The 24,289-nt window shown below is 42.2% G+C and overlaps 1 protein-coding gene across 1 annotated transcript in view; it reads left to right on the plus strand.

Moving 5' to 3' along the window:
- NPY2R (neuropeptide Y receptor Y2) overlaps window positions 1-20,338 on the plus strand; it is a 127,839-nt gene extending 107,501 nt beyond the window's left edge. Inside the window, exon 2 of the mRNA XM_082243901.1 lies at window positions 18,534-20,338. Within this exon, the coding sequence (XP_082100027.1) occupies window positions 18,568-19,737 (1,170 nt within the window). The 5' untranslated portion in view covers window positions 18,534-18,567 and the 3' untranslated portion in view covers window positions 19,738-20,338. The remainder of the gene's footprint in view (window positions 1-18,533) is intronic.
- Window positions 20,339-24,289: the final 3,951 nt, after the last annotated feature.

Consider the following 24,289-nt stretch of genomic DNA (forward strand, 5'->3'; position numbering starts at 1 on the left):
TGCATGCAGTCTCTGCATACCCTGCATCCATGCCCGCAGCCCCTGCATCTCCTGCACCATGCTCACAGCCCCTGCATCTCCTGTAACATGCCCGCAGCTTCTGCATCTCCTGTACCATGCCCGCTGCTTCTGCTTCTCCTGTACCATGTCCGCAGCCTCTGCATCTCCTGTACCATGCCTGCACAACCTCTGACATCTCCCGTACCATGTCCACAGCCCCTGCATCTCCTGTACCATGTCTGCACGCAGCCTCTGCATCTCCTGTACCATGTCCACAGCCCCTGCATCTCCTGTGCCATGTCTGCAGCCCCTACATCCCTTGTACCATGTCCGCAGCCCCTGTATCTCCTGTACCATGTCCGTAGCCTCTGTATCTCCTGTACCATGCCTGCAGCCTTTGCATTCCTATGCCATGTCCGCAGCCCCTGCATCTCTTGTACCATGCCCGCAGCCCCTGCATCTCCTGTACCATGCCCACAGCCTCTGACATGTCCTCCTGTACCATGCCCGCATCCTCTGACATCTCCTTTACCATGCCCACGCAGCCTATGACCATCTCCTGTACCATGTCCACACTTTTACCACTTTTAACTGGAATTTGCTCATATATATATATATATATATATATATACATATATATATATATATATATATATATATATATATATATATATATATATATATATATAAGCCCTATATGCTTTCTTAACTGTCTTATCTATAATACACTCTTCAAATGTGCATGGTTTTCCCTTTTATGAACAAGAAAATGATGATGTTATGCTGTTGGGCTGGTATAACAATGCTATGGAGCTGGTATGAAATTATTACCAGGGCTGGATTTTATTCCTAGTCCAGCCCTGCACGGGAGTGCAGAGCAAACTGTAATCCTGTGATCCACAAAGAAGTACAGCTAAACGAGCTTTGGCTGTACTTCTCCTTTAAATTGACAGCACTATAAAAGAACCTGTCATAATAATAATATTATGTGGGAAGGACTACAACACAAAGCTAGCCTAGGTGAGGTGGGGGCTTAAAGCTGCTCATTTGCGAGAACAAAAGTTTCTGCAGCACACTTTAAAAGGGTCAGACACAAGGAGCTTTGTAGACACACACACACACACACACACACACACACAACACACACACACTTACACACAATTTTTATCTCAAAAATAATTATACTTCATTAAATTTATCTTGTGATCTTATGAAATTTCTTATTAAATACATTTTAATTTGTATAAATGAATGGATAGACTTTTTCAATTTGAGAATATCTCACCAATTATATGATTTTCTGTGAGTTTACAGAATATCAAAATAACCTCATTCTAACAGGTTTACACATTTTTAGTACATAAAACAGCAAATGTGTGCATGGACCATCAGTGGCATTTGAAAATGTTTTCGGAAGATGACACTAAACTATGTAGTGAGGCAAATTACTATTTTCCTATGTCTTGTCCCAAAATAACTTTTATGTACTTTCCTAAAAGATGTGCCAGCTCATTTTTCGCTTTTATTGCAAAATGTCATGAAGATTAGTGGTTAGAAATAATTTGAATGCTTTATTTTCCTTGTTTTGTATTTTTTTTTTGTTTCCAGTTTATGTTTTTAATGTTAGGACAGTCACACTTTGTGAAAAGTATTTAAAAATATTTTCTATTTTAGTACTTCCCTGTGTAGTGTGTATGATGTGTATAAACTAAGCAACAGTTCTGTATGGTGGATGTGAGTGTCAACACCTATGGGTTTGCTCATTGCAGTATATATACCCTAGACCCTGCATGCTCCATACAAGGTAATATCATGGATAGTCAAAAAAATCTGTCCTTGACTTCTATGGAAAATCATGGAAGGTCCATGAAAATAAAATTATTATTTCTACTGCAATGTTCCTTGCATGTCTAGAAACTCAACATATGAGTAAAGAGAAGCAATGTCGGGAAATAGGAAACAAGGCATTTTTTCTTGTCTTGTGGCGGGACTGTGTGAGGGCAAGGCTGCCCAGAGCAGTGCCACCATGCCTGATGTGAAGGAGCCTTTACCCTGTATACCAAGATATGCTCACCTAAGTCTGCCACATGGGTCCATCATCAGCTCCCTTTCCGTGTGGGGGACAACTATAGGGATTGACCGATTATCGGCAAAGCCGATATATCGAGGGCCGATATGCACTTTTCCCGATATATCGGAATCGGCCCCGAAGGTTACCCATATTGCCGATATTTCGGGAAAGTGCATGTACCGGAGTCATGCCTGCAGAGGCATCACCCCAGTACCGGCGTCCATAACCGACGGTCGGCTGTCTTGTAATGACAACTGATGTGACTGAGAAGCCGCTCTGCCGTCATTAAAAGGAGCGGGAGGGGACGCCCCCACCGCCTTTCCGTGGCTCGCCCAGGTCTCCCGTCCCACCGGGGCAACCAGCCTGCACGGCTGCCGAAGACCCGATCAAAGCCGCATTTGGCTCTGATCAGGTCCCCATGCAAAAAACCCGGGAAGTGATGTCATGAGTGACATCACTTCCGGGTACTGGCTGGCGCCAGATTAAAAAAAATGACAGCCTTCAAAACAGCCAAACTTGGCGTTATAAATGCTTTTAAGCACAGAGGAGGGGTTTGGGGTCTTTTAGACCCCCAGATCCCTCCACAAAAGTACCTGTCAAAAAATAAAAAAATAAAAAAAAAAAAGTAAAAAAAAATGTACAAAAATATCGGCCGATACCGATATGCATTGGCTAAAATATCGGTATCGGCAACGAAAAAATGATATCGGTCGATCATTTGACAACTAATCCAGCTGCTATAGATATGCCTGCACTGGCCAGTCTTTGACAGTTGTGCTGACTTCACTCTTCTTTTGGATCCTGAGAGGATCCCACCACTGGACAGCTAATAGGAAGTGTCGATGTCACAAATGCAGTAACATAGACACCCAAACAGAAGAGAAGCGAAGACTCAGGACTGGCGCATCATTTGACACTAGCTTTAGGTAAGTAAAAAAGCCTTTTAGAACCTGTGGTTGTGCTTTTAGACTACTGCGCACACTATCGCATCTTCCTGCTGTGCTCTTTATTGCCAACCAATTAAGCTGCCAGGAACTGTTGGGCTGGATGTCTATTCCTATTTTCAGACCAAAAATTGTAAAAAAAAGATGTCTGTAAGGTTACAGGGGAACTCTAATTTCTTTTCAAAAGATAAGATAAAACATGATGGATAAACACAGCCAGGCATAGATTACTGGTGATTTATCAAAGTTGCTTGGCTAATATAGCCCGTGATATTTCTCTGTGGCCTGTTAAGCCAGCCATACATTTATTGAAATTTTTCCAGTTCAGCAAGGATAGGCTGAATTTTAATCCATGTATGGGCAGGCTGGTTGTGCAGAAGTCGATCTACCGTGCTGATCAGTGTATTCTGACGAAGGGGAAGTCTTTCCACTGTCAGAATACAATACCTAAGCGGGAATGATTCCCTCATCCACATTGAATGTGTTGATAGGGGAATAAAGGGGGGAAATTAAGAATTTAAATAAAAGTTTTTTTCACAAATCTTTTTTTTACATGCTGTCAACAGCATCATCATATGACTGGTGTGGCGGTGATCAGGGACACTGACTGGTGACAGTATGTAAAAAGAAAAAGTAATAATTTTTTCAATTTTTTAAATTTTAAAAACATTTTTTTACATTTTCTTTACCATTTTTTTTACATACTGTGACCAAAGCAGTAAAGTGTTACCACAGTGACACTGTACTACTCTGGGGAAGTGATCAGGATTTTTTTTACACTATTATTGCTTATAACAGCGATCCCTGTTATAAGCAATCATTTTTATAAATGGCATCAATTAATTCATAGTGTACTATTGTGAAAGCTGTGACTGGCCACAGCTATCACATGGCTCAGGTGCACAGTGATTGGTCCTGTCTGTACGATGTGATCGCTGTGACCAATCACAGAGTTTAACACAATAGTACACTATGAATAAAACGAGTCTTTATGTACAAATGTCATGTGATCGCTGTAATTGGTCACAGCAATCACATGGTACCACGGCCTGCCCGGTACAGTGATCTGGCATCCGCTGTGTCCAGTGGACACAGCGGGTGAAAGATTGTGCTGCAGCGCAACCTGTGACTGGAAGGACGTCATACGACATCCACCCAGGATGGGAAAGCTCCTGCTCGGCTGTCATTTGTTTATTGGCTGGTTAGGAAGCAGTTAAACAATGTACATTAGGCTGATGAAAAATGTTCTGTAATGAGCACAAGAAAGAGGACATCAGAAATAAATACAACTAAACACAAAATGATACAGGGTAAAAGATGACACTATCAATCTCGACACAAACAGATTTTACAATAGTTGTTAAAGAAGCAAGAACAGCACTCGGTGGATAGACTGGAGGGAAAATGTCTGAGGAGTGGAAATGACAATGTGTAACTTTTGAAGCAGATAAGCTGTGAAAAAAAAAATTCCTCTCATGTTATTTATCAAAAAGAGAGTGAAAGAAAGACGGAGAGTTGTAACTTGATCAGTAAGATAGGATCTGAAGAATACACTGTATGCCATTATAAAATAAAGAACACATTTAGATAACATCAAAGAGTTTATCTCAATTATGAACTTGAGCTGTCAGCAAGTGCACGATCCCAGTTTATTTTTTAGTCTGGCACAGAGAAAGAGCCTGTATGCCACGGCTTCAAGTGTCAAGGCTGACATTGTTCTGGCTCAATAAAATATATGATTCCTAATATTAAAGGCCACAAATATGTTAAGCTAGACATTTTGTAACTCAAAAGAATACAAGCCATCAGTTTGAGTCTTCACCAACTATAGGTTGTTGCATTAGCATTCATGTCGTGCTTGGACTTCGTTTGTTTCAAGCAAGCAAATGTCCACTATCTCAGTATAACTGCATTTTTTAATTGGGTGATGTTATTAAAGCAGTTCTAAAGGCCAAATTAGTTTTTATTTAAATAATGATTAAGCTATACTCACCTGCTCTATGCAATTGTATTGCACAGAGCTGCCCTGAACTTCCTCTTCCGGGGCCATCCACTAGCGCTCTCCACTCCTCCTCTTCTGTGTCTGAAAACTATGCTATGGGGGCATATGTGCAGGCTTGCTCTCAAGCTGGGCAGTGTGTGTCCATAGACACACACATCCTGGCAGTGGCGTAGTGTGGGTTGTCAGCACCCGGGGCAAGGCAAGTCATTTGCGCCCCCTAACCCGCGGGATTTTAGCACTCGAGTCTCTTCCACTAGATTAGTTAAAGAAACCCTTACCCCCTAAGCACATGTATTGTTTGTTATGAAAATACTGATGTAATTAAAGTAAAATGCATCTAAATACAAGTTTGAATGACTAGCGTACCCCCTTTCAATGCAGAATGACCAGCGTGCCCCCTTTCAATGCAGAATGACCAGCGTGCCCCCTTTCAATGCAGAGAGACCAGCGTGCCCCCTTTCAATGCAGAATGACCAGCGTGCCCCCTTTCAATGCAGAATGATCAGCATGCCCCCTTTCAATGCAGAAGGACCAGTGTGCCCCCTTTCAATGCAGAGAGACCAGTGTGCCCCCTTTCAATGCAGAATGACCAGCGTGCCCTCTTTCAATGCAGAATGACCAGCATGCCCCCTTTTAATGCAGAGAGACCAGCGTGCCCCCTTTCAATGCAGAATGACCAGCGTGCCCCCATTCAATGCAGAGAGACCAGCGTGCCCCCTTTCAATGCAGAGAGACCAGTGTGCCCCCTTTCAATGCAGAATGACCAGTGTGCCCCCTTTCAATGCAGAATGACCAGTGTGCCCCCTTTCAATGCAGAGAGACCAGTGTGCCCCCTTTCAATGCAGAATGACCAGCGTGCCCCCTTTCAATGCAGAATGACCAGCGTGCCCCCTTTCAATGCAGAGAGACCAGTGTGCCCCCTTTCAATGCAGACTTACCAGCGTGCCCCCCTTCAATGCAGAGAGATCATCGTGCCCCCTTTTAATGCAGACAGACCAGCGTGCCCCCTTCAATGCAGAGAAACTTACCTGCAGCGGCGGCTTTTCCTCAGTTCCCCGCATCTCCGAGTCCTCCCACCTACTCCTCGGCCAATGGCATGCGATCGCCTTTCGGCCAATCAGGAAGCAGGTCTCGGACCCGCTTCCTGATTGGCCAGGAGGAGGATCCGTGTGACAATAGCGAATTTTCATTCGCTATTGTCACACAATGGGTGGGCTCGGGGCGCACTGCTCTGCACCCCGGGTCCACCCTTTTTTGAAGCCTATTAGAGCCTCTGGCTCTAATCAGGTGATTAGAAAAAAAAACACTCTGTGACAGCGCCAGGCTGCTGACTCACTCGCTGCTAAACTGACTGAGCAGTGAAGAGAGGCGGCATAGGCGGGGCTTGGCTTGCAACGCCACCCCACCCTACACCAATGGACAGGTGAGGCACAGTCCAGCCCCGCTCCGACCTGCCATTTCCAGCCATAGGGTGGCTGCGCTGGACATCTCCCAGCCTAAAGATGGAGGCAGCCGCAGACAGTGTGTGAACTGTGTATGTCAGAGTCAGACAGACAGAGTGACACTGCGGATGCGCCCCCCCCAGATGTTGCACCCAGTGCGGCCGGCCCCCTCTGCACCCCCCACGCTACGCCACTGCATCCTGGCTTGCCCCCACCCCCCCAGTGTCTGCTCACAGAATTTGACTGGCAGCAGCAGGAACCAATGGCTCCTACTGCTGCCCGATCCCCTTGTGGGAAGAGAAAGACAGGGGAGAAGAACTGCAGACAGGCACAGTGCTGGATTGATATAAGACTTAGGTGGGTGTTTAGGGTGAGGGGGAGACACAGAAAGTGGAAGGCAAAACCTTATTTACCTTAATGCAGGGAATGAATTAGGAGAAGGAATGTTTTAGCTTTAGAACCACTTTAAAGTAAAGTAGAAATAAACTGTAACTGGAAGATATAATCACAAACAATTGATAATCATGCAGGACTTTAAGGTTTTATTTCTGCCAGATTCCAATCTATGGAAATTGTAGTTTCACTGTTTATAATAAATTGTGGTACAGATTTTTTTATGCAAGTATAAAAGTATATAGTGGTACAGATTTTTTTATGCAAATATAACAGTGAATAGTGGTACAGATTTTTTTTTTCTACAAGTTTAACAGTATATAGTGGTACAGATTTTTTTTTATATGCAAGTATAACAGTATATAGTGGTACAGATTTTTGTTATGCAAGTATAACAGTATATAGTGGTTCAGATTTTTTTTCTGCACGTATAACAGTATATAGTGGTACAGATTTTTTTTATATGCAAGTATAACAGTATATAGTGGTACAGATTTTTTGTTATGCAAGTATAACAGTATATAGTGGTACAGATTTTTGTTATGCAAATATAACAGTGAATAGTGGTACAGTTTTTTTTTTTATCTGCAAGTATAACAGTATATAGTGGTTCAGATTTGTTATATGCAAGTATAACAGTATATAGTGGTACAGATTTTTTTTCTGCAAGTATAACAGTATATAGTGGTTCAGATTTTTTATATGCAAGTATAACAGTATATAGTGGTACAGATTTTTTTACTGCAAGTATAACAGTATATAGTGGTTCAGATTTTTTATATGCAAGTATAACAGTATATAGTGGTTCAGATTTTTTATATGCAAGTATAACAGTATATAGTGGTTCAGATTTTTTATATGCAAGTATAACAGTATATAGTGGTACAGATTTTTTTTATGCAAGTATAACAGTATATAGTGGTTCAGATTTTTTTTATGCAAGTATAACAATATATAGAGGTACAGATTTTATTTATTTTTTTATGAAAGTATAACAGTATATAGTGGTACAAATGTTTTTAATGCAAATATAACAGTGAATAGTGGTACATTTTTTTTTTTCTGCAAGTATAACAGTATATAGTGGTACATATTTTTTATATGCAAGTATAACAGTATATGGTGTTACAGATTTTTTTTATGCAAGTATAACAGTATATAGTGGTACAGATTTTTTATGCAAGTATACCAGTGAATAGTAGTACAGATTTGTTATGCAAGTATAGCAGTGAATAGTAGTAAATATTTTTTTATTTAAGTATAATAGTAAATAGTGCTACAGATTTTCTATAAGAGTTAATAGAGATTTATCACTGTGGAGTTACTGAACATAGGATGTTTTACTGATTCTTGTCACTAGATATAATCAGGTTTTAGTACAAAGTTTTTCTGATTTAGTAGGAAGATGCAATTCTAAATATTTATAAGATATACACTGTATACTGTGCAGAGCGTTTCATACATCCAACACAATATGAACCATTCCCCCTTACAGTTTTCCATAGCCTTAAAGCAAACATTCTTTAAATAGACATTAGCAGCAGTGTACACCTAACAGCTTTTAAGCAAGAAAAGAAGAGGTTTAGTCATTTGCTTAGATAGGTTACATAGCAACCCTACACCTTCAACTAATATTTTGTTGTTCATGTGTGACTGTTCCATAATGGAGTTCCATTGTTTATTAGGAATGCAGGTCAATCAATTATCAGTTAGCTTTAATAATTTCACTAATTTTAATCACATAAAAACAATGTTTTTTTTTATAATTTTGAATAAACTGAGGACACCCTAGAAGCACTACAAGGTTTTTTGTTAGGTATAAATATTTAAAGACTAGATCACGCTCATACAAAACAAATATGACTCAATATATAATTAATAAAGCAAATGTGTAATAAAGTTCATAAAAAAAAGTCCAAATAAAGTGCTCAGTGCAAATGCATAAATCCAAAAGTGTAGAAAAAGAAGAGTGACAACCAGGGAAAAAAACTGTGTTTTTCCCCTTCTCCCAGGTAGAAACACACCACACTCACCAGAAATATACAACCTCTTTTCTCAAAGAAGGTCAGAATCGCTTAGGGTACCTCCAGCAGGTGTTTCCACAAACAGATATTATATACTTGATGCACCAACAATATCCTGAACATATGGACAACTGAACGCCACCATCTCTTCTAAAGTGCTCCTGTGCCTCAAAGCGCCAATTGCACTCCACCTTTCAGCACATGTCATTTCCAGTTGTTGGAGCGCGGGTTCCACTTCTCACCCAAGTATATTTCTTGAGTATATTTTTATAGATGTAAGTGCAATTTTAATTGATTTCTAATATAATTTGAATTTACTACACTATGAGAGGTTCCTTTACATCTTCCCTTTGCGAGTGAGATACGCATAGGATCTCTCAAAGCTCTCCATATGTTCAGGATATCGTTGGTGGATAAAGTTTATGATATCTGTTTGTGAATTTACTGCTACAGGGCAACTGTTCTGTGCAGAATCAGGTATATATACATACATCTGCACTTCAAGGTAGGGGGCTCGCTGTTTCTGCTGTGATTGGTTACAGCAGAAGCCGATCAGCGGGTGTTGGCCAATGGATGTCCGCCGACACCTGCTAATCGTCAAGGTGAGAGGCGGGACAGAGCTCTGCATATGTAAACAATGCAGAGCTCTGTCCCGGCAGGGTGGAAGTGATGGATTTTCTTTCTCTGCAAAACAGGGAATAAAATCCATCACATCCCTTAGTAAAAACAGCACACATAATACACACAAACACTGGTTAGGCACACCCTTCGATAACCCTAGATGTCTAACCCCTTCCCAGTCAGTGTTATTAGTATAGTGACAGTGCATTTTTTAGCATATATTTTATTAGTGCATATATATTAGTGCATATTTTTTTTTTTTTTTTCATCAAAATAGTTTAGTAAAGAGTAAGAAAAAAGGGAGTTTACAACCATTTGCTCTAATGAGCGCATGAAAATATAACACAAAGGTTTTTGTTTTTTGTTTTTTTTTTTTTACAAATATGTAACAGCAACATGTTGTACACTGACAAGTCAAGTATAAATGTCAAGAGCATGGGACACATACAGTGTCCGTATGAGCAACAATCAGAGTACCGATAGCCATGCTTATATAGGAGTGGAGAAGCCCGACCCGCCCATGGGGGTCGATCACAGTCGGGCTCTCCATCCAACACATCAGAACCAGCAGGGCAAGGGAAAAAGAAGAACAAGAAAGAAAGAGAGGGAAGAAAGAGAGAAAAAATAAAGGGGGGGAGGAGAGGGTTGGGTGGTGGAAAGGATGGGGGGGAAGGTCCAAAAGGAACAGAGAAAGTTATAGGGGTGAACAACAGCGAAAGGGAAAAGAGGAAAGGCGTGGGGGGAGACACGCCAGGTGCACGCCCCAGCCCCTTTAATGCATATTTTAACTATTTCAATACTGGGCACTTTCACCCCCTTCCTGCCCAGACTAATTATCAGCTTTCAGTGCTCTTACACTTTGAATGACAATTACTCAGTCATGCAACACTGTACACAAACAAAATTTTTATTATTTTTTTCACAAAAATAGAGCTTTGTTTTGGTGGTATTTTCATCACCACTGTTTTTTTTCTTAGTTTTTGCGATATGAGTGAAAAAAGAGCGCACATTTTGCTTCCATTACAAAATTTTTTTACTTCCATTTTTTTGCTTCCATTACAAAATTTTGCAATTAAGTAATTTTTGTTCATAAATTTGGTTCAAAATTTATACTGCTACATATCTTTGGTAAAAAATAACACAACTTAGAGGATATTACTTAGTCTGTGTGAAAGTTATAGAGTCTACAAGTTATGGTGCTGTCATGGTCTTACCTTCTTGCTGTTCTCCTTCGTTTGATATGTGCTGGCGGCCATCTTGGTTTCTGGGTTTCTTGTAGCCTCCCACCCTGCGGCTCCTCCTTCCCACTGGGAGGAGCTGGATGCCTAGCTCATATATATAGGAGGTCTGTGGCTTCAGTTCCTTGCTTGGTCCTCCTGTGTTCACATGCTTCTAAGACTGCTGCTGCTTCTGGTTCCTGATCCTGGCTTCGTCTGACTACCCTGCTGGTTCCTGATCCTGGCTTCGTCTGACTACCCTGCTGGTTCCTGATCCTGGCTTCGTCTGACTACCCTCCTGGTTCCTGACCTCTGGCTTCGCAAGGACTCTGCCTTGGTTTCGCCATCCGTTTGGACTTTTGCTTTACAGCTTGATTTTCAATAAAGCCTTCTTATTTTCACTTATCTGTTGTTGTACGTCTGGTTCATGGTTCCGTGACATTAGGACCAAGCCATGAATTCTGACGGTACAGGGCCATCCTCGCTACCCACGCTGGTTGCCAGACTTGATCAGCAGGATCACCTGTTGGGTCGGTTCGCCGTGGCGTTGCAAACCCTGCTTGAACGCACGGCTCATTTCGCTCCCGTTGCCGATGGGTCGGTTGTCGCTCCTGGGCCCGCTCCTACTGCCGCTCCGGTTGTTGCGCCAGAGTCTACCCCGACACCTGTTGTTGCGCCTGCGGTGTTTCGGGGTATGACCGGTTCTGCCCCCCTTCCACAGTGCTTTGGGGGAGAGCCAACTCAGTGCCGAGGTTTCCTTAACCAGGTGGGCATTTATTTCGAGTTGCTGCCACATGCCTTTCCCACTGAGAGATCAAAGGTGGGCTTCTTAATTTCGCTGCTCTCGGACAAGGCCTTGGCCTGGGCCAGCCCTTTATGGGAGAACAACAATCCGGTGGTTGCCGAGTTTTCCGGTTTTGTTGCTTCTCTTCGGAGGGTATTCGATGTGCCGGCTCGTGCTGCCTCTGCTGCGAAGCTCCTTATGTCCATCAGACAGGGTTCACGATCCGTAGCTGAATACGCCATTGAGTTTCGTACCCTGGCAGCAGAGGTGGGCTGGAATAATGAGGCTCTGGTCGCTGCTTTCTCTCATGGTCTCTCGGATGCCTTGAAGGATGAGGTTGCAGTTAAGGACCTACCAGTGGAGCTCGAGTCTCTTATTTCTTTCCTGATTTTGATTGACACCAGACTCAGGGAGAGACCTTCCTTTAAGGAGAGTCTGCGGAGGCCTCCTAACAGATTGGCGCCTACCTTTGCTGTCCCACCCGTGCCTCCCTCTCCTCCCACGCCTCCTGGGGATGACTTGGCTGGGGGTGAACCCATGCAGCTGGGCTTTGCTCGCCTGTCCGAGGGGGAGAGGGTACTCCAGAGACGCGAGGGTCGATGCATGTACTGTGGTCTTGGTGGGCATTTTCGGTTGGCATGTCCGAACCGTCCGGGAAACGCTCGCACCTGAGATCCTGTCGGGGGCAGATCTTGGGTGGAGTCTCCTCGTCCCCGGTTTCCCGTGTTGACAAACCACTGATCACTGTTGTCCTCTCCTGGGTCGGGGGCTCAGTGACGACCCAGGCGTTGGTGGACTCTGGTGCTGGTGGTTTGTTCATTGATAGTGTGTTCGCTGCCGCCAATTCCATTCCTCTGCAGGTCCGAGGTTCTCCACTGGCTCTTGAGGCGATAGACGGCAGACCCCTTCTGCCGCCACACGTGACTCATGAGACCCTTCCAGTGGGGATAGCCATTGGTGCCGTTCACAGAGAGTCGGTCTGCTTCCAGGTTATTTAGTCTCCACACTACTCAGTGGTCTTGGGGTACCCCTGGCTCCAGAAGCATAATCCGACTTTCGATTGGAGATCGGCCGAGATCCTCTCGTGGTCACCGCAGTGTGGGGCTAGTTGCATCTATGGGCCTGTCAAGTTGCTGTGTACTTCCTCGGACTCTCTGTTGCCTCCTGAATACGAGGAGTACCGGGATGTATTCGATAAGGTGCGCGCGGTTGCCCTACCTCCGCACCGCCCATACGATTGTGCCATCGAGTTACAACCTGGTGCCGTTCCTCCTCGTGGCAAGGTCTATCCACTGTCGGTAGCGGAGAATGAGGCCATGGAGGAGTACGTGAAGGAGGCGCTTTCACGCGGACACATTCGCAAATCCTCGTCCCCGGCAGGGGCTGGATTTTTCTTTGTGAAAAAGAAGGGCGGTGAGTTGAGGCCTTGCATCGATTACAGGGGTCTCAATCGCATCACAATCAAGAACGCTTATCCGATACCCTTGATTTCCGAGCTGTTCGATCGCCTTAAAGGGGCTACGGTCTTTACCAAACTCGACCTGAGGGCGGCATATAACCTCGTAAGGATCAAGGCGGGCGATGAGTGGAAGACCGCGTTTAACACCAGGACCGGTCATTATGAATCCTTGGTTATGCCCTTTGGGTTGTGCAATGCGCCCGCAGTCTTTCAGGAATTCATCAACGATGTTTTCCGTGACTTGTTGCAGCAGTGTGTGGTGGTCTATTTGGATGACATCTTGGTATATTCTGAATCCATGGAGACCCACATTCTGGATGTCAGACGAGTGTTGCAACGGTTACGAGAGAACAAGCTGCTCGGTAAGCTTGAGAAATGCGAATTTCACCGATCCCAGGTAACCTTCTTAGGTTACATCATTTCCGCTGAGGGGTTCTCCATGGATCCTGAGAAGGTTTCGGCTGTCTTACAGTGGCCCCAGCCCAGTGGTCTTCGCTCCCTGCAGCGCTTTTTGGGCTTCGCCAATTATTATCGGAAGTTCATCAGGGACTTTTCCATGCTAGCCAAGCCTCTCACGGATCTGACCAGGAAGGGCAGTAATTCCCAGGTCTGGCCGCTCGAGGCCATCCGAGCTTTTGAGGCTCTAAAGTCCGCCTTTGTGTCGGCTCCGATTCTGTCGCATCCCAACCCTGGGTTGCCCTTTGTCCTCGAGGTGGACGCGTCTGAGACGGGAGTAGGCGCCCTTCTGTCTCAGCGTAGAACACCAGAGGGTCCTCTGCTTCCTTGTGGGTTTTACTCCCGGAAACTGTCTTCCGCGGAGTGCAACTATCAGATTGGTGACAGGGAGTTATTGGCCATCGTGCAGGCCCTTAAAGAATGGAGGCACTTGCTCGAGGGTTCGGTGGTTCCGGTCCTCATCCTGACGGACCACAAGAATCTGACCTACCTTTCTGAGGCCAAGAGATTGACACCACGTCAGGCCAGATGGGCTCTGTTCTTGTCACGTTTTAATTACGTGGTCTCCTACCTACCCGGTTCCAAGAACATCAGGGCGGATGCCTTATCACGGCAGTACTCCGACCTGTCCAGGGAGGAGTCGATTCCGACTTCGGTCATACCTCCGAATCAGATCCTGGCCGCCATTCGCACCAGCCTGACCTCTCCCCTGGGTGAGCAGATTTTGGCGGCTCAATCTGGTGCTCCCTCTGGGAGACCCAACGGCAGATGTTTTGTGCCTGAGGAGTTGCGCACTCGGTTGTTGCGAACCTACCATAACTCCAAGACCGCGGGGCATCCTGGAAAGAATCAGCTGTCCTGGGCTGTTTCACGTCTGTTCTGGTGGCCTTCCCTATGTTCCGACATCGCCGCATATGTAGCGGCATGCTCCGTTTGTGCCCAGAGTAAGTCCTCTCGGCACCTTCCGTTGGGCCTTCTGCAACCCATAGCCACCGGGGAGCGCCCATGGTCACACCTGGGGATGGATTTCATTGTGGACCTCCCTGCATCCCGAGGCCATACGGTCATTCTCATGATTGTGGATCGGTTTTCCAAAATGTGCCACTGTGTTCCTCTCAAGAAGTTACCCTCTGCACAGGAGTTGGCCACGATTTTTGCCAGGGAGGTCTTCCGGTTGCACGGTTTGCCCAAGGAGATTGTGTCGGATCGGGGGAGTCAGTTTGTGTCCAGGTTCTGGCGCGCCTTTTGCTCCCAGTTGGGGATTCATCTCTCCTTCTCCTCGGCCTACCACCCTCAGTCCAATGGGGCCGCAGAACGATCCAATCAGGCCTTGGAGCAATTCCTTCGTTGCTATGTCTCCGATCACCAAGACAATTGGGTTGACCTCCTGCCTTGGGCTGAGTTTGCCAGGAACACGGCGGTGAACTCTTCCTCTGGGACGTCTCCCTTCATGGCCAATTATGGGTTCCAACCTGCCGTGTTACCGGAGGTATTTTCTCCTCAGGATATTCCGGCTGTGGAGGATCACCTTTCCGTCCTACGTGCTTCTTGGGTACAGATCCAGAAGTCCCTTGAGGTCTCTGCGCAGCGCCAGAGACTCCAGGCTGATCGCAGACGAGCGCCTGCTCCTTCCTACCAGGCCGGATACCGTGTATGGTTGTCCACCCGCAACCTCAACCTTCGAGTGCCCACTCCCAAGCTGGCGCCTCGCTTTGTTGGTCCCTTCCGAGTGCTTCGCAGGGTAAACCCGGTAGCCTATGCCCTTGCGCTTCCTCCTGGCATGCGGATCTCCAACGTGTTTCATGTCTCCCTGTTGAAGCCACTGGTGTGTAATCGTTTCACTTCCTCGGTTCCTCGGCCTCGTCCGGTCCAAGTGGGCAATCGTGAGGAGTATGAGGTGAGCAATATCCTGGACTCACGCCTGGTCCACGGTCGGGTGCAGTTTTTGGTTCATTGGCGTGGTTATGGTCCAGAGGAGCGTTCCTGGGTTCCCTCCGCAGATGTCCATGCTCCTGCCTTGCTCCGAGCCTTCCACGCACGCTTCCCTCAGAAACCGTTCTTTACTCCGCGGAGGAGGGGCCCTTGAGGGGGAGGTACTGTCATGGTCTTACCTTCTTGCTGTTCTCCTTCGTTTGACATGTGCTGGCGGCCATCTTGGTTTCTGGGTTTCTTGTAGCCTCCCACCCTGCGGCTCCTCCTTCCCACTGGGAGGAGCTGGATGCCTAGCTCATATATATAGGAGGTCTGTGGCTTCAGTTCCTTGCTTGGTCCTCCTGTGTTCACATGCTTCTAAGACTGCTGCTGCTTCTGGTTCCTGATCCTGGCTTCGTCTGACTACCCTGCTGGTTCCTGATCCTGGCTTCGTCTGACTACCCTGCTGGTTCCTGATCCTGGCTTCGTCTGACTACCCTCGTGGTTCCTGACCTCTGGCTTCGCAAGGACTCTGCCTCGGTTTCGCCATCCGTTTGGACTTTTGCTTTACAGCTTGATTTTTAATAAAGCCTTCTTATTTTCACTTATCTGTTGTTGTACGTCTGGTTCATGGTTCCGTGACAGGTGCCAATCATTGAAAATTGATCACACCTGATCACACCTGATGTACTGATGGGCTATCTCATTTCTTGAGGCCCTGAATTGTCAGGACAGCACAAATATCCCCCAAATGACCCCTTTCCGGAAAGTAGACAGTCCAAGGTATTTATTAAGAGGCATGGTGAGTCGTAACTTTTTCCTCCAATTCTTGGGAAAATGAAGAAATTAAGTTTTTTTTTTTTACACAAAATTGTTAATAAGTTATTTCTCACACACAGTATATGCATACTTGCAAATACACCCCAAAATACATTCTGCTACTCCTCCTGACGGAGTATGGCTATTTCACATAGTAAGACTTTTACACAGCCTGGCCACATAGAGATGGATCAGGGAGAGATGGATCCCCTGATCGGGGATGGGCTGTGTCCCGAGGGACGCGCCTCATCTCCTATCACCAAGCTGTGCCTCTCGGGGGCACGCAAGAATAGCGAAAATGGCCAGACATCATATGACGTCTGCCCAGAGGGAGGGAATATTCCTGCTGGCATCATTTTACGATGCGCCCGTAGGGAAGGGGTTAATGTCAAAAGTCTCAGTTAGGGTCAGACTGTCTACTGCAATATCGCAGTCCTGCTGTCTCTAATCGCCGCCATTACTAGTATAAAAAAAAAATAAAATCCAGTATATATATCCCATAGTTTGTAACTTTTGGGCAAACCAATCAATATACACTTATTGGTATTTTATTTTTTTTACCAAAAATATGTAGTAGAATATATAGTGGCCTAAATTTGTGAAGAAAATTGATTTTTGTAATTTTTTAATTAGATATGTTTTATAGCAGAAAGTAAAAAATATTATATTTTGTTCAAAATTGTCAGTCTTTTTTTGTTTATAGAGCAAAAAATAAAAAACCCAGAGGTGATCAAATACCACCAAGGGAAAAAAAGCTCTATTTGGATACAGCGTTGCCTGCCAGCACAATTGTCGACTAAAATACTGCAGTGCCTGGTTATAAAGGGAGGTAAATCTCCTGGAGGGCAAGTGGTTATTACACATTTGCTTTAATAAATATTTATATAGTTATATTTGTTTTGTATGGTCTAGTCTTCAAATGTTTTTCTTGTACATCTTTGACTTTTATAAGCTGGAAGAAGCTCTATTTGTCATGTTTTTTACATATATATGATGGTATTGTGTGATAGATATAGTTGATTAGGCAATTTTTTACATTTAGTTTGCACTTTTTATGTTTGTTTGCGCCAGTTTATAATATTATTTAGAAGGCTTTTTATGTCTGTAACCATGTTGGAGTGATTTGAACTTATTCTCTGGTGCCAGTCTATTGGACAGGAAATGAATGAAATTCTCTCCAAAGGGTCCCAGACTCTCAAATATACATTAAGAGTATACTTTTATATAATACAGTACAGTGGGTTATAAAACAGTGGGTTATAAACTGTGGGTAAACTTCAATAAAAGATCAACGCAAGTACAATAAATCAGCTTCTAGCAATAATAGGTACACAAGCCTCTCAAAACAAACATAAAAATGTCAGCGCTCATATAAAATGATAAAAATGAGTCCCAAGTATTAATATTAAAAGGTCCATGATTCAGTGGTTCAAATGGACTGATTTTGATTGATTCGTGGACCTTTTGATATTAATACTTGGGACTAATTTTTATCATTTTATATGAGCGCTGTGATTTTTATGTTTATAAACTGTGGGTGTTTAATGCATTGTATTAATTTTTTTTATTATATTGCTTTTTGGGTTTTTCCCCTCAGGTCCTGTGCAAGTGCATGTAACCTGAACAGGAAGTGAAGCAAAATCTCTGCAATGGAGACACAGCAATAAAGCCCTGACGGAGGTTCAAACTCTGCCCCACTCTATCAAAAAAGGTTTGTGTAGACTTCTACTTTAAAATAAAATTAGTCAAAGAAGTCTAATGTCTGTTCTGGCACCTTTGAGCTCAGCTGGCAAATAACAGTGTTTGTATATGCGTATGGAATATATAGGAAGTTATAAATATAATAAATAATTTGTGCATATTGCATACATATGAACAAATAATGCTTAGATACAATAACATTGGTGTTCTAGGGCTTACTAATGTATAATATTTTAGCCATAATACAATTTACCTGGGTTTCATTTATATCATTTAATGAGATGTAAATAAAATTATTTAGATATTTGTTTGGCCTCAGCTGTGTAATGTGCCTCTCTTTTCTCAATGCCTTATGATTCCTTGCATTTCGACCTGCCTTTGTGCAAATATTTATAGAATCTATGGGAAATGATAGGCTCATTGTAAATGACTTGCCCGTGTCCTTAGTGGCAAGTTTGTTTCTGTTAAATTAAGTTATTTTAGACCGGATGATGACCAAGATTAATGATGCCCTTAGCTCCAGTCATGACTTCCATTGCATGCAAGGTGTTTTGAGAATTTTAATTATCCAGCTGTCAATATTGTGAAAGGACATTAAAATCTAACCTCTACATTCTAAGCTGTAGAAAATGCACTTAAAAGTGACTTTTAGCCTATCTATATTTATACCTTTATATGTCTTTTTTTAGGACATTCCAATCTTGTAGAGCAGAAGACTGCACAATGAAAGGTGGACTGCTTGTGTTAGAGAAGGAAGAGAACAGTACAGAGGATGTTAAAGTGGAAATGCATACATGGCTATACGTCCCAGGACAGACTACTCCTTACAACGAAATGGCTCCCAAGCCTGAGCTAATTGACATTACCAAATTCATCAGTGTCCAGATAGTTTTAATCTTAGCGTACAGTTCCATCATTCTGTTGGGCGTGATAGGTAACGCCCTTGTAATCTATGTCGTTTTTAAGTTCAAAACCATGCGCACTGTTACAAACTACTTCATCGCCAACCTGGCTATGGCAGACTTAATGGTGAACACACTATGTCTCCCATTCACATTGGTCTACACTCTGTTGGATGAGTGGAAGTTTGGAACTGTATTGTGCCATTTGGTAACCTACGCTCAAGGTCTCGCTGTTCAAGTATCTACTGTCACACTCATGGTGATTGCTCTTGACAGACATCGGTGCATTGTATATCATCTAGAAAGCAAGATCTCTACAAAAATTTGCTTTATGATTATTGGCATCACGTGGGCTTGTAGTGCTGCACTTGCTACTCCATTGGCCATTTTTAAGGAATATTCCCTTATTGTTATTTCACCAGATTTTCAGATTCAAGTGTGCGCAGAAAGGTGGCCAGGAGGAGAGCTAAATTACAGCACCATTTACAGCATATCAATGTTGTTGATTCAGTATATTTTACCTTTAGCTATTATATCATATGCGTATGTTAGAATATGGACTAAACTGAAGAACCATGTCAGCCCAGGGGGAGGAAATGATCATTATCACCAAAGAAGACGTAAGACAACCAAAATGTTGGTCACGGTGGTAGTAGTGTTTGCTGTGTGCTGGCTGCCATTCCATGCCTTTCAACTTGCAAGTGACATTGACAGCAAGGTCTTGGACTTAAATGAATACAAACTAATTTATACTATATTTCATGTGATTGCCATGTGTTCTACGTTTGCCAACCCAATTCTTTATGGGTGGATGAACAACAATTATAGAACAGCTTTCCTTACAGCTTTCAAATGTGAGCAGAGGATGGACTCTATACACCCTGAGGTTTCCGTAGCCTTTCAAGCCAAGAAGAAGCAGTTACAAGTCAAAGAGATTAATGGTCCAAATTGCAATTATCAGACTTCTTCTACACAGCCAACCAATGTATAACGCTACAGTGGACGAATGCAGAAACACTTATTAGGAAACAATAAATCAAATCTAACCTAAAAACCTAAAATGAGATCTTCTAAAGATACAATTCAAAGCCAGTGACATTAGTTGTAAGAGAAAGTATTGCTGAGATACAAACACAGGCTTGCTCTGTTTCCTTACACAAAAGTCTTTGAAGTATATGTGTGATGGGACCTTGAAGAATGGTGCATTTCAGAAAGAAAAATGATTGTGTGGCTTTAACTCTAAAACTTTTAAAAGACAAAAATGTTCACCTGAAAACAGGAATTTCATACCCAAATGACCTTTATAGTGTGCCTCTAAAATACAACAATGCTTATCAAATGGATAATTATAATGTCAGACATACCTGAGACAAAACAACTACTTGGTCTAAATGCCACCCTCGGAAGTTAGACAAATTGCTCAATATGAATACACCTCTGAGCATACGTTTGCCGGATTAGCTCCGTTAGGATCAGCTATGCTCCCTGAGTCAATATATTCTGAGCCTGTTTGGCTGCTACTTTATTTTCAAAAACAGTGCCAGGTGTGGCCCTGTGCTTTTAAAGAAAAGCTCCACTTTTGCTGAAATTATTATTATTCGGCCTTTTCATCATTTAATGTTATCAAAAATGACCTTTTTTATTTCAAACTGCAGCTGCTGTGGTTTTTCAAAGTTTCTAAAAATGTAAAATATTGCTTCCTCGCATAATGTCAGAACTGGAAGCATTCTGTACACTTTATGGATACAACTATGTACACCGTTCCTATAACAGTAATAAGTGTGATCATGTGATTTTAAGAAAGACTTAAAACAGTCTATTAAACAGTTTATTAAAATCCCTGCAATGTAAAGAGCTTACATTTTTTTTCTTAGCAAAAGTGAAGTCTCACTTTAAAGGCATTTACTTACTAGAGAACAACTTGTGTGGTCGTATAGTGTATCATCATGGCTTACAAAATTATATTTTTCTTTTACACGTAACTAAAAAATGGGCTGCAAGAACTGTGGACAGTTTAACTGGCCACGCATATTGAACTATTTTTGGATGATATCATTTTTTGATTATATACAGTACATGTTTTTTACAGTCTTGTACTATTCTATGCTACCTTGCCCACTGGTGCCTAAATTGCTAGTATAAGTATTCGTATAACAGGAAATATGTGTGTTTATCCTCCTTAATAATTCCAATTCCTATGATATGGTTTGGTATACCCATAGCTAGATGGCATCAACTAAATCTAGAAGGCTGATATCAGTCAGAACTATACTGGACTTTTAAGATAAAGAAGGCCAAAAATAGTACCCCTTCTCCTAATAGTACTTCATGTCATTTGCAGACATTGAATTGTTCTATACCTTCATGCCTGGTAAAGTTACATGTTTCCAGGAGGAACGGAGTTGAAATCTGTCCCCATTTAAGAGCAGGTAAAATAACCATCCCTGGGTTTGGCAAACTGATAAAAAGGGCTTTTGGGCTATTTACCTGTTCTTAAAATACACAAATAAACGTGCAAATGTAACCTGTCATACCAGTGTATAGGTAACGAGGGAGCTTTTAGTGGTATTGGCATGGTATTTTTTCTGTGTTGAGTGTGTATTAGGGAAACAGATTAGGACTGAATCTTCACTGAGTAGAATGTGTAAAAATCCACTTTAATTATGCAATCATGTGAACAGTAAATCCCTGTTTATACATTTGTTCTGTATGTGATTAGGTATTTAAAGTGAACAGAAATTTTCTTTTGCTTGCCACATAAATTGAGTATTAAAGTGAATATTTACGCACTTAATTGGGTTACGATTCTCAGCTCATTAGGCTCAATTCACGTAACTTTAAAGGGATTTTAAAGCTTTAAAATGTTTTTAATTAAAATAAAAAACATGTCATGCTTGCCCGGATCCTACTCTTCTGGTGTCCTCCGCCATCACTTCTTGGCCCCCCCCCATGCTGAATACCCCCATAGGAAGCCGCTTCCTATGTAGGCACTCATGCTTGCTCGATCCTGAGCTGGGCTGTTTGCATCTATTCAGACACACAGCCATTCAGACACACAGCCATTCAAACACACAGTTCGGCTCACCTGCTCAACCTGCCCACATGTTTAGATAGACAGCACCAGGAGCCAATGTTTCCAACGACTCTCAGCCAAGCCTCTGAGAGCGGAGAGAAGGAGAAGAGCCGCTGCTAATGTGCACAGCGCTGGATTGAGTTCATAGTCACGTAAGTATTTAAGGAGACTGCTGGGAAACTACTATTAAAAGGTTTTTTTTTTACCTTAATGCAAATAATTTACCTTTACAACCACTTTATCACAAGGAACTCTAATCAAAGAAACCACACAACTGTAATTTTCAAAGCTTATTGAAGCTGTAAATATTTGTCACTTTTTGAAAAATAAGTATACTTATCCTGGTGCTTTAGATTTGTGAATTGAGCCTATTGTTGATTTAAAAAAGGGCACCAACAGTAGGAAAAACATTTTAATGAAAATCAAACTACACTAACCACATATTTGATAATAATACTGATATAAATAATAATAATAATCAAAAAATGAATTATAATGCAATTCTGCTGTCTTCATTCTTTAGTCCTAGTAGTTACTATTATAGCTTTTGAGCAATGAGTACATACTTTACATGCAAACAAACCTCCCCTACGATCAAATCATTGACAAATATATGCATTTAGTACCCTTCTGTATGACCAGATTTAAATTTATCAGATGTGCAAAAGAAAACAGGTTATTAGTGAAGACTGAATTTCTCTTTCCCTCATTTTTAATTCTGCAAGAAACAAAATCTGGTTTGTGGAGAATCATGCAATACAGGAATTGCGGCAATTATAATACATTAACTTTATGATTCTCTTCAAATATCTCTGTGAGCTGTTCCTATTATTTGTTTGATTTATGCAGGGATCGCTTAACACTACATATCATTTACTAATGATATTTACTAGGTATCTAGTGTGCCTAGTCACCACCTCCGACACCCCTCTTCCCATACCACTGTTTCTGCTTCAGTGTCTGTGAGGTTTCAGTATTCTAATGGGGTTCCTGATTTTGATTATCAGTGTCGTACAGGCAATCTTTCATATTTTGATGCAGCCTCACTGATAGCTTAAAGTAAATATAAGTTGCAGTATTTCTCATTGAGAATAAAATGTTGCTGTATATAGGTGTATATTTTCTGTATTCAGAGAGTTTGTACACTTGTACAGTATATACTATGTGGTATTTACATTTGTTTATGAATGTTTTTTTTTTTTCATGAACTTGCATGTGGTGCAATAGTGATACATAAAACATATATATTTATCTGGTATTTTTTTAACATGAGATGAGCTGTTTATGGTGATGCTGTTGTTATCTATTGCTGATTTTCTCAACTGACCTACTATTTCTGGTTAAACTGTTTGCATGGGCTGCCAAAGTGAGTAAACTACAGTGCCAAAAACCTCTTCAGTATTGCTACATTTCATGTAAGCAGCTTTACTTGAGAATATACATAACTGCAGACATTGATGTTTTCTATGAGATGTCAGAGCATCATCCTTGAATTATTCATTTGTACTAGATTTTTATTCCCGGGTGAAGTTGAATATTCTCAGAAAGCACAGACTGAAATGCCCTTGAAGATACTTTCTAAATTGCAATATCAAATGATATCAAATTTGGTTAACATTATTCAGCTGCAAAATAGTCTTTATTTTCTTGAAAATGAATGAAATATCCATAAAAAAGAAGCAAACTTGATGATGATTGGGAGAATATTTAATGATACCCTATGGTTATTTAAAATATGAAGCATTATTAAACAGTAATGTGATATTAGGACTCTTGTACTTATTTTCACACGCTATACCTTGTTTACTTTTCATGACTTTGACAAATGACAATTAGAATTAATCAGTGCAATGCTTTCTTGGTAATATTGCCACAGTGATTAAAGAAAATGCAATTTTTTGTTAAGAATTATTTATATAACATGTATAAATGCTATTAATCTAGGATACTACAGCGCTGCCTCTATCCACCTTTTTATTGCGTCAACCCAAATATTATCCTCCTTTCTAATCTTGATTTATGGGTGAATTCATCAAAACAATCCATAAAGCAAAAACACCAATATTTTAAAAAATCCATAAAGCATTAAAATCATATATAAAAATCATACAAGTTCATCTAGATATGCAGTATAAATCTCAATTCATATAATCCGTGCATATCCTAAAGGTGCTCAGATAAAGTGCTCTGTGCATTATTCCAATATAAGTGGTGACTCTTAAAGAGGTTGTAAACCCCTTTTGTTTACATTTACCTATAGGTAAGCCTACATTAAGGCTTTTCTATAGGTGCTATAAATATCTCCTAAACTTGCACCGTTTAGGAGATATTTACAATGCATGCAGCCGATGACGTAATCGGCACATGCGCTCTGAAGGAACGGCCAACCGTGCCGTTCCTTCAGATCCCAGTGCTGTGAACGGCGGCTCCCGCGCGGATGTGCGGGAGTGATGTAATCGCGCCCTTGGCC

This window comes from Pelophylax lessonae (genome assembly GCF_965119305.1).
Source record: "Pelophylax lessonae genome assembly, chromosome: 1".
NCBI classification, from domain to species: Eukaryota; Metazoa; Chordata; class Amphibia; order Anura; family Ranidae; genus Pelophylax; species Pelophylax lessonae.